Consider the following 15,428-nt stretch of genomic DNA (forward strand, 5'->3'; position numbering starts at 1 on the left):
ACAATATTTGACCCTCAACCAACGTCACTTAAACATCTGCTCATTATCTCATTGCTGTTTGTGAGATCTTACCGTGCGCAAATTGGCTGCCACATTTCCTACATTACAACAGTGACCACACTTCAAAAGTGCTTCATTAGCGGTAAAGTGCTTTGGGACCTCCTGAGGTGGTGAAAGGAGTTATGAAAATGCAAGTTCTCTCTTTATTGCTCATTGTCTGTGGTCACACTTTAAACGTGGCCATTTGGTTGGGTGTGAGAGGCCGCCTCAAGGCTGTATTTGTTGTTCAGTGTGTCCCTCCCCTGCCTCTGTTACTGCTAAAAACCAAATCGTAGGATTTCGGAGATTGGGCAAGATGGGCCTGAGCTTCGCGCTGTCACAACTGAACCATGGCACCTACTGTCACCAGCACTCAAGTCATTGCCCTATAAATACTGTCCTTTCTAAAATAGGTGACCTACAGAGCACTATATCTGCAGGGCCTCAGGTTACCGCTGCCCCACGGAGGCCAGACCACCCAGCCTTTAACATGTAGATGATGGAATTTTAATTTGCACTGAATACCATTTTTATTTAAGTTCACAGTGATCGACATGGGGTGTTGTCACTAGGATTTCAGGGATCTGTAACGGGTGTGTAAAATTTTTCATACTGTGCCTACTTAAACTGTGAAAACACCAGCCTCTCAATTTTTAATCCTTCCAAACTCTGTGTTGAGAGAGAGAGAGAGAGAGGAAAAACATTTCAAAAGTAATTCATCTGGTTGCGAAGGACTTTGGGAAGTCGTGCAGAACAGTATTTTGAATTGTCGCCCCTGTTGTGTAGCCCAGTTTGCAGATAGCTCAGTCCTGTACACCACAGTTGGATGAATGAGCCTTTTAATCTATTCTCTCTTGTTGGTTAAGGAGGAATGTTGGCCAGGACACCAGGAGAATTCCACAATCTACTTAAAATAGTCCCATGGGCTCTTTTAACTTCCTTCTGAACAGGCAGACAGGACGTCTGTTTAACATCTTGTCTGAAGCACGGCACCTCCGACTATACAGCCCTCCCTCCCTCCTCCGTACTGCACCGGGAGTGTGTCCGCCTGGATTATGGGCTCAAATCCTGGAGTGGGGCTCGAACCCATAACCTTCAGACTCGGGCGACAGTGCTGCCAGCTGAGCTGACCTGACCTGACAAAACTGCAGTGGTGGAATTGTCCTCACCTGATTTTCGACATTGCTGTGCAGCCAGAGGGGATGGGACGTACATACCGTTGAGTGTCCTCCAGGTAGAAATCCCAAACCAGCTCAGCAGCTCTTTCTTTCATTCTGCCTCCCCCCCCCTTGGTCAATTCTAGTTTGCTTTCAACTTTTTCCCCCCCTCTCCAGAAGGCGCTGATTCCTGCAGGGATACAGATTTTGCAGGCACTGGACGCCCAAGTGGCCTGTCTCCATGTTTTGAGCCTTTGTCAGCAAGCTATTCAACTGCAAAGGGCATCACAGCTGAGGCCCAAACCAATTTTTTTTTAAGCAGCGAGTTGTTCTGATCTGGAATTCACTGCCTGAAAGGGCGGTGGAAGCAGATTCAATAATAACTTTCAAAAGGGAATTGGATAAATACTTGGCGGGGGAACATTTGTAGAACTATGGGGGAAGAGCAGGGGAGCGTGATTAATTGGATAGCGCTTTCAAAGGATACAGCACAGTAGGAGGCCATTCGGTCCATTGTGCCTGTGCTGGCTCTTTGAAAGAGCTATCCAATTAGTCTCACTCCTCCCTGCTCTTTCCCCGGAGTCCTGCAAATTATTCCCCATCAAGTATTTATCCAATTCCCTTTTGAAAGTTATTATTGAATCTGCTTCCACCGCCCTTTCAGGCAGTGAATTCCAGATCAGAACAACTCGCTGCTTAAAAAAACATTTCTCCTCATCTTCCCCTTTCCCCCCCCCCCCCCGGTTTCTTTTGCCAATTACCTTAAATCTGTGTCCTCTGGTTACCGACCCTCCTGCCACTGGAAACAGTTTCTCCAGGAATGTGGGGAGAGTTGATCTTGTTTGTGATCTTGTCTCGTTGCTCGATTTTTTGGAATTTCAGGTTGGTGTATCTGCTAACCTTGCTTTGTACTGAGTTAGTTTTTTTTTCGCCCCTCCATCCTTCTGTTTTAGGCAATTGGAAATCGGAAGCTGATGGATCGGATGAAGAAAATCAAACGTCAGCTGTCCATGACGCTGCGGGGGAGTCAGGCATCTGAGAAATCCCTGTCTGACCTGTCGGAGCAGATCAATATTGAGGAAAATAACGTCAGCGACAATGGTGAGTCCAGTTTAATCACAGGGCTGGAGTGTTGCACGGGGAGGAATGAACGGGTTGGTGTTCGGTGTTCAGTGTACTGAGGTGTAATGTCCAGAGTTATTGTTAGCAACCACGAAATAAGGTGAGTGGTGACATTCTCTCTCCCTAAGCAGTGCGCACACTCGCTCTGGCTTTTCCTCTTGTTTTCTGCACGCTGTCTAACCACCATGCCTTCTTCCAAGCTGTCTCCATCTCTTGTTTTTGTACACCTGTTCCCTCTTCCTTCCTTCTCTCTCACCCGCTTTCTTGCCTTTCCGTACACTCTCCTGCTGTCTCCCACTTTTTGCTCCCTCCCCCTTATGCACGTTCCAGCTCTATGTTCGTGTTCTCGCGCTCTCTCTCTCGATCCTCGTGCTTTTCTCGGGTTCCTTCTCTCCTCTCGCTCTCTCGCATTCTCTCTCTCGATCCTCGTGCTTTTCTCTGGTTCCTTCTCTCCTCTCGCTCTCTCGCGTTCTCTCTCTCGATCCTCATGCTTTTCTCGGGTTCGTTCTCTCTCTCTCTCTTGATTCTGGCGTTCTTTCTCTCGTTCTCTCTCGATCCTCGTGCTTTTCTCGGGTTCGTTCTCTCTCTCTTGATTCTGGCGTTCTTTCTCTCGTTTGCTCTATCCTCGTGCTTTTCTCCTTCTCTCTTGATCCTCGTGCTTTTCACGCATTCTCGCGTGCTCTCGCGCTCTCTCTCTCTCTCTCTCGATTCTCACGTTCTCTCTCTCTCGATCCTCGTGCTTTTCTCCCTCTCTCTTGATCCTCGTGCTTTTCACGCATTCTCGCGTGCTCTCTCTCGCTCGCTCTCTCGATTCTCGCGCTCTCGATCCTCGTGCTTTTCTCGCGTTCTCTCGATCCTCGTGCTTTTCATCCATTTTCATTTCCTTCTCCTTTTCCTTGCTGACTTGCACTTTTTTTCCCCATACTTTCCTTTCTCACCTTTTTCTTTCTTTTCCTCGCCCTCCTCCTCCTCCTTCCTGGCCTCCCCCCTCTCCCGATCCCGGCCTCCCCTTTTCTCTCTACCAGTCACTTTTAACTGATTTCCCAAACACCTCTGCAGAGTGATGTGCTTCCTTTAGTTGTCTCTTTCTTTCCTCCTTTGTTAACTGTGCAAACGTTTTCCACTGCACCCGTCTGTCCCAGTTTCTGCCACTGGTTGGGTTTAGTTTAGATCATGTACCTCCATACTGGATCTGGGATGTTCTAATCACAATAAGTCCATCATTCTTGTCAGAAGGGACTGTAAGTAGAAGGGGAGACATCTTTTGGGCGTCGCCTTCTCCCCAGGTCTCCGAAACCCCAGCAAACTTGTCGGAAGCAGTTGAAAAGTCATGATTCCCTGCCACTTGGGTGCTGCCTACCATGGTGGTCACTTGGCATTTCTGTTGTTCCATTTCCATCTGTGTTAGAACAGAAGAATCTTCGGAAACAGGAAAAAGCCATCAGGCCCAACGTACCCTTCTCTTCCTGATGGATTAACCGCACCTGCCCAACCTTCTCACAAGCCCCATTTACCCAACGTCTCCCTCTAACCTTCAATCCCTTCATCTCTCCACAAAACCCGTCTTAAGTTCGAACTTGATCCCCAATTACCCTACCCACTTCACCTTCCTTCTCTGGTAACTTACTTCCCTCCTTACTTCCAACTTCCTCATTTTTAACTTGTGTCCCTGGGATTTGATGCTTTCAGTGCAGGGAGCAGTTTTCAACGTATTTTTTGTCTTGAGAGCAGTCGAGTGGTAATGGTCACCGAGCTTTCAATCTCGTTATGTAGAGACTTTACAGCAGCAGAAATTAGCAGAATCCAGCAGAGATATTATTTAAAATGAAGTATGCAGTCCCTGAATTGGAGATCGCACTCTTTCACAACCATTGAGGTGAATTCTGCCTTGTTCTCTCCCTCCTCTCCTGAAGGTGTCGATTCTCACTGGGGCGCGGGTTCCGTGGGTGTCGAGTGCTCTCGTACCTTGCCCAAGTGTGAGCCCAGACTCCATTTGACTGTGGGGGCATCACAGCCAAATCATTACCTGTCCACGTCCCATGTTCACATACACTTTCCAAGGGTCATTGGACAGTGATTGGGAGCAGGAACCCTGGCTGATTTCCCCCTCCTTCTAACCCAGGGGTCACTGGACAGTGATCAGAGCAGGAACCCTGGCTGATTTCCCCCTCCTTCTAACCCAGGGGTCACTGGACAGTGATCAGAGCAGGAACCCTGGCTGATTTCCCCCTCCTTCGAACCCAGGGGTCACTGGACAGTGATCAGGAGCAGGGACCCTGGTTGATTTCCCCTCTCTCTAACCCAGGGGTCACTGGACAGTGATCAGAGCAGGAACCCTGGCTGATTTCCCCTCTCTCTCTAACCCAGGGGTCACTGGACAGTGATCAGGAGCAGGGACCCTGGTTGATTTCCCCTCTCTCTAACCCAGGGGTCACTGGACAGTGATCAGAGCAGGAACCCTGGCTGATTTCCCCTCTCTCTCTAACCCAGGGGTCACTGGACAGTGATCAGGAGCAGGAACCCTGGCTGATTTCCCCTCTCCAATCCAGGGGTCACTGGACAGTGATCAGAGCAGGAACCCTGGCTGATTTCCCCTCTCTCTCTAACCCAGGGGTCACTGGACAGTGATCAGAGCAGGAACCATGGCTGATTTCCCCTCTCTCTCTAACCCAGGGGTCACTGGACAGTGATCAGAGCAGGAACCCTGGCTGATTTCCCCTCTCTCTCTAACCCAGGGGTCACTGGACAGTGATCAGGAGCAGGGACCCTGGTTGATTTCCCCTCTCTCTAACCCAGGGGTCACTGGACAGTGATCAGGAGCAGGAACCCTGGCTGATTTCCCCTCTCTCTCTAACCCAGGGGTCACTGGACAGTGATCAGGAGCAGGAACCCTGGCTGATTTCCCCTCTCTCTCTAACCCAGGGGTCACTGGACAGTGATCAGAGCAGGAACCCTGGCTGATTTCCCCTCTCTCTCTAACCCAGGGGTCACTGGACAGTGATCAGGAGCAGGGGCCCTGGTTGATTTCCCCTCTCTCTAACCCAGGGGTCACTGGACAGTGATCAGAGCAGGAACCCTGGCTGATTTCCCCTCTCTCTCTAACCCAGGGGTCACTGGACAGTGATCAGAGCAGGAACCCTGGCTGATTTCCCCTCTCTCTCTAACCCAGGGGTCACTGGACAGTGATCAGAGCAGGAACCCTGGCTGATTTCCCCCTCTCTCTAACCCAGGGGTCACTGGACAGTGATCAGGAGCAGGGACCCTGGTTGATTTCCCCTCTCTCTCTAACCCAGGGGTCACTGGACAGTGATCAGGAGCAGGAACCATGGCTGATTTCCCCTCTCTCTAACCCAGGGGTCACTGGACAGTGATCAGGAGCAGGAACCCTGGCTGATTTCCCCTCTCTCTCTAACCCAGGGGTCACTGGACAGTGATCAGGAGCAGGAACCCTGGCTGATTTCCCCTCTCTAATCCAGGGGTCACTGGACAGTGATCAGAGCAGGAACCCTGGCTGATTTCCCCTCTCTCTCGAACCCAGGGGTCACTGGACAGTGATCAGAGCAGGAACCCTGGCTGATTTCCCTCTCTCTCTAACCCAGGGGTCACTGGACAGTGATCAGAGCAGGAACCCTGGCTGATTTCCCCTCTCTCTCTAACCCAGGGGTCACTGGACAGTGATTAGGAGCAGGAACCCTGGCCGACTTGTATTTTTTCTTCCCCTCCCCCAAATAATCATCAGCTACGCAATCTGCTGGAGGGTGTGTGGACTTCAGGTGAGGACAGGATCGGGCTCCGTTGTGATGCCTCTTGTAGTCAAATGATTGCCGACACCCACTTTCTAGGTTCTCACTTGGATAATGGACACCTGGACCCTGGAAAGGAGTAGTCATCTCCAGGAGAGGTGGTGAGAAAAGCAGGGGAAAATGATATCTTTTGAGATGTTTAGTGATGTACAGTATTACAGCACAGTCTACATAGAAAGTACAGCACAGAAGCAGGCCGTTCAACCCAACCAGTCCGCGAGTCTTACCCCCCACGTGAGCAGTAGTCCTAATCCCAAGTGCCCGCTCTATTCTCCTATCCATTGTGATAGTTTAGCCCATTGTACCCGTGCCAGCTCTCTGAAGGAGCTATTCATTTAGTCTCACTCTCCTGCCTTTTCCCCAATCCTGTACCCCACTGCAGTGTAGCTCTGTGCCAACCTCCCATTATCCTGCACTTACTAACACGCAGTCTGCTTAATGACCTTTAGCTTGTCAAGGTGTTGGTCTGATACTCTCCTCCTCCTCCTCAAAACTTGGGAAAAGGACAGATGGTGGCTGGCCTTCGGTGTCTGTCAACACTGCCAGCTCCTGGTAGATATCACTGGGCTCTTTAATATCCTCACCGGCACTCCCGAGGATCGCGCCACAAGCATTTCAATCTCTGGCACAGTGCTGGCTCCTTTACAAACCCTCTTTGGGAGGAATCATTCTGCCTGTGAAATGGGAGTTCCTAGCTCGGTGAGTGAATGTACCCTCTGGGATATAGAGAGCAGGAGGATCCCGGTTTCTATGCTGAGATAGCTGGTCTCGGCTAGAGCCTTTGTACCCGTTCTAGGGAAGGGATCAATCGGCCAGGGTTCCTTCTCCTGCTCCCTGTCCGGGGAAATGTGTGTGGACATGAGGGGAGGACAGGATCGGACTGGACTGTCATGTCCCCCATGGTTGAAAAGCCCATTGACACTGACCGTCTGGGATGGAACATGAAGCATGGGTACTTGGACAAAATGGTGGCCATGGCAGTCGCACCTGTGCCCAGCAAGTGTCTGCACCTTCAGGAGAGGCGATTAGGGGAATAAAAAGTACAGTGAATGATGGAGGATGGCAGACATCCAACCTGGCAGAGCAGGGCACTGTACACCTCACGCATCCACATCTACCTGTTTGAGGTGACTTCTGATCCCAGCGTTGCAGCTTAAGCTCACGACCTGCACTGCTCCAGACAGGCTAATGCGGCAGGTTTATCTGGAACGCTGGGAGTCAGGAGCTGGTCCAGGTAATCCATAATATATCGGGAGAAGCCTCTGCCTGCAGACAGTGCACCCAGCCCCCACGGCATCCTGAAATCCAGCAACGAGAGGTTTTGGGTGTCACAGTGCGGGTTAAAACAACAGCGTGCAGCCTAAGACAGCTGCACTTAGCACAGATGTCTGCCAGATTTAACCTCACTGTGAGCAATGGTCGTGTGTCGGAAAGACCACAGCCTTTGGTCAAACCATCATTCCAGGAAACCTAACCCGAGAGCAGTCAGTGTAGTTTCCCTGGGGTGTCCTGGGTGGTGTACTTCAGCTGGTCATCTCGCACCACTGCCTGTGATAGTGAAATGAGCTGGGTCTCAGGCCAGTACCCAGTGGGTGTTAAACTGTGATAGTCAAATGCCCAAACTTGGCCACAATCCTGAACAGGACTGTCCACTTCACTGAGTAAATGCCCTGCCTCGTGGTACTGACCTACACCGACCAGGAAGGTCACAGGCTGCATCCCTCCTTAGTGCTTAGTTCATGTTAACATGAGTGCCCTTAGTGCCCCTGAGTTGGAGAGGAAATCAGCCAGGATTCCTGCTCCTGATCACTGTCCAGTGACCCCTGGGTTAGAGAGAGGGGAAATCAGCCAGGATTCCTGCTCCTGATCACTGTCCAGTGACCCCTGGGTTAGAGAGAGGGGGAAATCAGCCAGGGTTCCTGCTCCCGATCACTGTCCAATGACCCCTGGGTTAGAGAGAGGGGGAAATCAGTCAGGGTTCCTGCTCCCGATCACTGTCCAATGACCCCTGGGTTAGAGAGCGGGGGAAATCAGCCACGGTTCCTGCTCCTGATCACTGTCCAGTGGCCCCTGGGTTAGAGAGAGGGGGAAATCAGCCAGGGTTCCTGCTCCTGATCACTGTCCAGTGAACCCTGGGTGAGAGAGAGGGGAAATCAGCCAGGGTTCCTGCTCCCGATCACTGTCCAGTGACCCCTGGGTTAGAGAGAGAGGGGAAATCAGCCAGGGTTCCTGCTCCCGATCACTGTCCAGTGACCCCTGGGTTAGAGAGAGGGGGAAATCAGCCAGGGTTCCTGCTCCTGATCACTGTCCAGTGACCCCTGGGTTAGAGAGAGGGGGAAATCAGTCAGGGTTCCTGCTCCCGATCACTGTCCAATGACCCCTGGGTTAGAGAGCGGGGGAAATCAGCCACGGTTCCTGCTCCTGATCACTGTCCAGTGGCCCCTGGGTTAGAGAGAGGGGGAAATCAGCCAGGGTTCCTGCTCCTGATCACTGTCCAGTGACCCCTGGGTTAGAGAGAGGGGAAAATCAGCCAGGGTTCCTGCTCCTGGACACTGTCCAGTGACCCCTGGGTTAGAGAGAGGGGGAAATCAGCCAGGGTTCCTGCTCCTGGACACTGTCCAGTGACCCCTGGGTTAGAGAGAGAGGGGAAATCAGCCAGGGTTCCTTCTCCTGATCACTGTCCAGTGACCCCTGGGTTAGAGAGAGATAGAGAGAAAATCAGCCATGGTTCCTGCTGCCGACCACTGTCCAGTGACTCCTCCTGGAAAATGTGTGCAGATGTTGGGTGGGGACAGGATCGGCCTTGGCTATGATGCTTCCGCCAGTCAAACATCCCACCAAGACTCCCTGTCTGGACTGATGCCTGCAGACTGGCCCCTCGGGCAAGGTACCGGGAGGGTGACCAGTGCCCGTGAGACCCGTACCCGAGCGAGAGGATGGAGGTTTAAAAATAAAACAACTTCTGAAACTATTTCACGTAATTAAAATGTCAGCGCCACCGAGATCGGAGGCCGTGCAAAAGGAGAGAGCAGGCGGAGTTCCTTCGTTCTCCACCAATATGGTGCCACAGGTTAGCTGCCGAGACTGCTGGGCCTGTCATACATGATGCCTTATTACCTTCAGGTCGAACGACGCAATCCAGTTTTTTACCCTTTCACCTCCGTCACGCTGCCTCCACCTCGCAACTGCGTTCCGCGCGACCGATACAGAACGGTAAGGAATCTATTCTTTATTTTTTTTAAATTTAACTTGGCGTGGTGGTGTTGTTGTGGGAAAATGACTAAAACCCGCACCGGGAAAGCTACCTGATGCTGGAAATCATTCTTGGGCACCCCACCGTCCCCAAGAACGAATTTCAGCCGCTGGCTAATTAACCGCACTGGCCGTGTTCGCCTTAGTTATCAGATGGACGGGCGGAGGAGGAGAGGCCGCACTGAGCCATCGAAGCTGGTTCCCACGGCATCCTAGCCCACCGCCTAGCTGGGTTGCGAGGGGGGGGGCCCCCCCCCCCTCCCCGTTCTGCGCCTCCCAGACCTCGGAGGCTGTACTCGCCAAAGATCTTGCCGCCAGATGCCCACGGTTACTCTCAGCACCATGGCACTGAATCCAATATAACAGCGGCCCGGGACCCTGCTGGGCAGGTTATTGCAGGCACCTCCCATCCTCTATGACTGACCTCTTACTAATATCTTTCTCGCTCCATTTAAAATCTCACCATTTTAAGATGTGTTTCCTTTCCTGAATCTTGATTCCCAAATGCATTCCTTGACATTTTCTCTACTGCAGCGATAAAATGGGGACAACATTTCTCACCCCCGCCCCCAAATTCACGGACCGTTTGACAAATACGGATCACTGGGGTAACCCATAACAGCCAAAAACTAGCAAAATTACCCCCCGACCTTCCCCAAACACACTCCAGGGACCTGTTTCACCTCGAAACTTGCTGCAAAACTGTGTAAGAGACTACTTGTGAATGGCTGAGCCATGGCAGAACTTGGGGGATGGTCTGTGATGGTAATGGAGCTGAGCTGCCTGCTCTAACTGTTGTGTTTAATGGTGTGCAGCGTCTCTAAGGGGGAATGCGTTTTGCTGAGGGCGGGGGGGTGGATGGGGGGTGTGCGGGGGGTGGAAATGACCAGGTGGCAAAGTTACTGCTCTGTCTGAGCTGTGCTGTCCTTGCTTTGTGCTGATGCTGTGTATTGTTTCTGTAAGTGCCTGCTGCATGCCTTCGAATGGTTTTCAATTGGTGCTATACATTCTTTTAAACCTGCCATGTATATTTTCATTCTACTTGTATTTTAATTTCTTCCCTCTTTATTTTTTTTCTTCTCCCTTGATCTATCCTTTTTGTGGATAATCCCCTCCCTGCTTTTTTTTCTCTTTTTTTTTTCCTTGTGTCTCTCTTTCTCTGTCTGTTTCTTGTTTCATCTCTGCCTGTCTTCTCTCTTTCTCACCGTCTGTCTCGCTCCCCCCTCCTGCCCTCCCTCTCTCTTTCCCCCTCCTGCCCTCCCTCTCTCTTTCCCCCTCCTGCCCTCTCTCTCTCTTTCCCCCTCCTGCCCTCTCTCTCCCTTTCCCCCTCCTGCCCTCTCTCTCTCCCTTTCCCCCTCCTGCCCTCTCTCTCCCCCTTTCCCCCCTCCTGCCCTCTCTCTCCCCCTTTCCCCCTCCTGCCCTCTCTCTCCCCCTTTCCCCCTCCTGCCCCCTGTCTCCCCCTTTCCCCCCTCCTGCCCCCTGTCTCCCCCTTTCCCCCTCCTGCCCCCTGTCTCCCCCTTTCCCCCTCCTGCCCCCTGTCTCCCCCTTTCCCCCTCCTGCCCCCTGTCTCCCCCTTTCCCCCTCCTGCCCCCTGTCTCCCCTTTCCCCCTCCTGCCCCCTGTCTCCCCCTGTCTCCCCCTCCTGCCCCCTGTCTCCCCCTGTCTCCCCCTCCTGCCCCCTGTCTCCCCCTCCTGCCCCCTGTCTCCCCCTCCTGCCCCCTGTCTCCCCCTCCTGCCCCCTGTCTCCCCCTCCTGCCCCCTGTCTCCCCCTCCTGCCCCCTGTCTCCCCCTCCTGCCCCCTGTCTCCCCCTCCTGCCCCCTGTCTCCCCCTCCTGCCCCCTGTCTCCCCCTCCTGCCCCCTGTCTCCCCCTCCTGCCCCCTGTCTCCCCCTCCTGCCCCCTGTCTCCCCCTGTCTCCCCCTCCTGCCCCCCTGTCTCCCCCTCCTGCCCCCTGTCTCCCCCTCCTGCCCCCTGTCTCCCCCTCCTGCCCCCTGTCTCCCCCTCCTGCCCCCTGTCTCCCCCTCCTGCCCCCTGTCTCCCCCTCCTGCCCCCTGTCTCCCCCTCCTGCCCCCTGTCTCCCCCTCCTGCCCCCTGTCTCCCCCTCCTGCCCCCTCTTCTCCCCCTCCTGCCCCCTCTTCTCCCCCTCCTGCCCCCTCTTCTCCCCCTCCTGCCCCCTCTTCTCCCCCTCCTGCCCCCTCTTCTCCCCCTCCTGCCCCCTCTTCTCCCCCTCCTGCCCCCTCTTCTCCCCCTCCTGCCCCCTCTTCTCCCCCTCCTGCCCCCTCTTCTCCCCCTCCTGCCCCCTCTTCTCCCCCTCCTGCCCCCTCTTCTCCCCCTCCTGCCCCCTCTTCTCCCCCTCCTGCCCCCTCTTCTCCCCCTCCTGCCCCCTCTTCTCCCCCTCCTGCCCCCTCTTCTCCCCCTCCTGCCCCCTCTTCTCCCCCTCCTGCCCCCTCTTCTCCCCCCTCCTGCCCCCTCTTCTCCCCCTCCTGCCCCCTCTTCTCCCCCTCCTGCCCCCTCTTCTCCCCCTCCTGCCCCCTCTTCTCCCCCTCCTGCCCCCTCTTCTCCCCCTCCTGCCCCCTCTTCTCCCCCTCCTGCCCCCTCTTCTCCCCCCTCCTGCCCCCTCTTCTCCCCCTCCTGCCCCCTCTTCTCCCCCTCCTGCCCCCTCTTCTCCCCCTCCTGCCCCCTCTTCTCCCCCTCCTGCCCCCCTCTTCTCCCCCTCCTGCCCCCTCTTCTCCCCTCCTGCCCCCTCTTCTCCCCCTCCTGCCCCCTCTTCTCCCCCTCCTGCCCCCTCTTCTCCCCCTCCTGCCCCCTCTTCTCCCCTCCTGCCCCCTCTTCTCCCCCTCCTGCCCCCTCTTCTCCCCCTCCTGCCCCCTCTTCTCCCCCTCCTGCCCCCTCTTCTCCCCTCCTGCCCCCTCTTCTCCCCCTCCTGCCCCCTCTTCTCCCCTCCTGCCCCCTCTTCTCCCCCTCCTGCCCCCTCTTCTCCCCCTCCTGCCCCCTCTTCTCCCCCTCCTGCCCCCTCTTCTCCCCCTCCTGCCCCCTCTTCTCCCCCTCCTGCCCCCTCTCTCCCCCTCCTGCCCCCTCTTCTCCCCCTCCTGCCCCCTCTTCTCCCCCTCCTGCCCCCTCTTCTCCCCCTCCTGCCCCCTCTTCTCCCCTCCTGCCCCCTCTTCTCCCCCTCCTGCCCCCTCTTCTCCCCCTCCTGCCCCCTCTTCTCCCCTCCTGCCCCTCTTCTCCCCTCCTGCCCCTCTTCTCCCCCTCCTGCCCCTCTTCTCCCCCTCCTGCCCCCTCTTCTCCCCCTCCTGCCCCCTCTTCTCCCCCTCCTGCCCCCTCTTCTCCCCTCCTGCCCCCTCTTCTCCCCCTCCTGCCCCCTCTTCTCCCCTCCTGCCCCCTCTTCTCCCCCCCCCCCATGCCCCTCTCGCTCTCTCGCTCTCTTCTCCCCCCCCCCCCCCCCCATGCCCCTCTCTCTCCTCCTCCCTTCTCCCCCCCCCCCCCCCCCCCATGCCCCCTCTCTTCTCCTCCTCCCCCCCCCATGCCCCCTCTCGCGCTCTCTTCTCCCCCCCCCCCCCCCATGCCCCCTCTCGCGCTCTCTTCTCCCCCCCCCCCCCCCCCCCCATGCCCCCTCTCGCGCTCTCTTCCCCCCCCCCCCCCCCATGCCCCCTCTCGCGCTCTCTTCTCCCCCCCCCCCCCATGCCCCCTCTCGCGCTCTCTTCTTCCCCCCCCCCACCCCATGCCCCCTCTCGCGCTCTCTTCTCCCCCCCCCCCCCCCCCCCCATGCTCGCTCTCTTCTCCTCCCCCCCCCCCCCCCATGCCCCCTCTCTCGCTCTCTTCTCCCCCCCCCCCCCCATGCCCCCTCTCGCGCTCTCTTCTCCCCCCCCCCCCCCCATGCCCCTCTCGCGCTCTCTTCTCCCCCCCCCCCCCCCCATGCCCCCTCTCGCGCTCTCTTCTCCCCCCCCCCCCCCCCCCCCCATGCTCGCTCTCTTCTCCTCCCCCCCCCCCCCCCCCCATGCCCCCTCTCGCTCTCTTCTTCCCCCCCCCCCCCCCATGCCCCCTCTCGCTCTCTTTCCCCCCCCCCACCCATGCCCCCTCTCGCTCTCTTCTTCTCCCCCCCCCCCCCCCATGCCCCCTCTCGCTCTCTTCTTCTCCCCCCCCCCCCCCCATGCCCCCTCTCGCTCTCTTTCCCCCCCCCACCCATGCCCCCTCTCGCTCTCTTCTCCCCCCCCCCCCCCCCATGCCCCCTCTCGCTCTCTTCTCTCCCCCCCCCCCCCCCCATGCTCGCTCTTCTCCTCCCCCCCCCCCCCCCCCCCCATGCCCCCTCTCGCTCTCTTCTTCCCCCCCCCCCCCCCCCATGCCCCCTCTCGCTCTCTTCTTCTCCCCCCCCCCCCCCATGCCCCCTCTCGCTCTCTTCTCTCCCCCCCCCCCCCCCATGCTCGCTCTCTTCTCCTCCCCCCCCCCCCATGCCCCTCTCGCTCTCTTTCCCCCCCCCACCCATAGCCCCCTCTCGCTCTCTTCTCTCCCCCCCCCCCCCCCCCCATGCCCCCTCTCGCTCTCTTCTCCCCCCCCCCCCCATGCCCCCTCTCGCTCTCTTCTCTCCCCCCCCCCCCCCCCATGCTCGCTCTCTTCTCCTCCCCCCCCCCCCCCCCATGCCCCCTCTCGCTCTCTTCTCCTCCCCCCCCATGCCCCCTCTCGCTCTCTTCCCCCCCCCCCCCATGCCCCCTCTCGCTCTCTTCTTCTCCCCCCCCCCCCCCCCATGCCCCCTCTCGCTCTCTTCTCTCCCCCCCCCCCCCCCCATGCCCCCTCTCGCTCTCTTTCCCCCCCCCCCATGCCCCTCTCGCTCTCTTCTCCCCCCCCCCCCCCCCATGCCCCCTCTCGCTCTCTTTCCCCCCCCCACCCATGCCCCCTCTCGCTCTCTTCTTCTCCTCCCCCCCCCCCCCCCCCCCCATGCCCCCTCTCGCTCTCTTCTCCCCCCCCCCCCCCCCCCCCCATGCCCCCTCTCGCTCTCTTCTCTCCCCCCCCCCCCCCCCCCATGCTCGCTCTCTTCTCCTCCCCCCCCCCCCCCATGCCCCCTCTCGCTCTCTTCTCCCCCCCCCCCCCCCCCCATGCCCCCTCTCGCTCTCTTCTCCCCCCCCCCCCCCCCCCCCCCATGCCCCCTCTCGCTCTCTTCTCTCCCCCCCCCCCCCCCCCATGCTCGCTCTCTTCTCCTCCCCCCCCCCCCCATGCCCCCTCTCGCTCTCTTCTCCTCCCCCCCCCCCCCCCATGCCCCCTCTCGCTCTCTTCCCCCCCCCCCCCCCCCCCATGCCCCCTCTCGCTCTCTTCTTCTCCCCCCCCCCCCCCCCCCATGCCCCCTCTCGCTCTCTTCTCTCCCCCCCCCCCCCCCCATGCTCGCTCTCTTCTCCTCCCCCCCCCCCCCCCCATGCCCCCTCTCGCTCTCTTCTCCTCCCCCCCCATGCCCCCTCTCGCTCTCTTCCCCCCCCCCCCATGCCCCCTCTCGCTCTCTCTTCCTCCCCCCCCCCCCCCCCATGCCCCCCTCTCGCTCTCTTCTCTCCCCCCCCCCCCCCATGCCCCCTCTCGCTCTCTTCTCTCCCCCCCCCCCCCCCATGCTCGCTCTCTTCTCCTCCCCCCCCCCCCCCCATGCCCCCTCTCGCTCTCTTCTCCTCCCCCCCCCATGCCCCCTCTCGCTCTCTTCCCCCCCCCCCCCCATGCCCCCTCTCGCTCTCTTCTTCTCCCCCCCCCCCCCCCCATGCCCCCTCTCGCTCTCTTCTCTCCCCCCCCCCCCCCCCCCCATGCCCCCTCTCGCTCTCTTTCCCCCCCCCCCCATGCCCCCTCTCGCTCTCTTCTCCCCCCCCCCCCCCCCCATGCCCCCTCTCGCTCTCTTTCCCCCCCCCACCCCATGCCCCCTCTCGCTCTCTTCTTCTCCTCCCCCCCCCCCCCCCCCCCATGCCCCCTCTCGCTCTCCTTCTCCCCCCCCCCCCCCCCACCCATGCCCCCTCTCGCTCTCTTCTCTCCCCCCCCCCCCCATGCTCGCTCTCTTCTCCTCCCCCCCCCCCCCATGCCCCCTCTCGCTCT

The 15,428-nt window shown here is 58.2% G+C and overlaps 1 protein-coding gene across 7 annotated transcripts in view; it reads left to right on the plus strand.

Moving 5' to 3' along the window:
* LOC137306776 (cyclin-dependent kinase 17-like) overlaps positions 1 to 15,428 on the plus strand; it is an 84,446-nt gene that overhangs the window by 42,446 nt on the left and 26,572 nt on the right. For 4 of the 7 annotated variants that reach the window (XM_067976148.1, XM_067976151.1, XM_067976147.1 and 1 more), the window contains exon 2: positions 2,150 to 2,297. In XM_067976148.1, coding sequence (XP_067832249.1) covers positions 2,150 to 2,297 — 148 coding nt within the window. Of the gene's footprint in view, positions 1 to 2,149; positions 2,298 to 9,244; positions 9,335 to 15,428 lie in introns of all 7 variants that reach the window. The other 3 variants (XM_067976146.1, XM_067976145.1, XM_067976149.1) reach the window with 1 other exon arrangement.

The sequence above is a fragment of the Heptranchias perlo genome, chromosome 45 (genome assembly GCF_035084215.1).
Source record: "Heptranchias perlo isolate sHepPer1 chromosome 45, sHepPer1.hap1, whole genome shotgun sequence".
NCBI classification, from domain to species: domain Eukaryota; kingdom Metazoa; phylum Chordata; class Chondrichthyes; order Hexanchiformes; family Hexanchidae; genus Heptranchias; species Heptranchias perlo.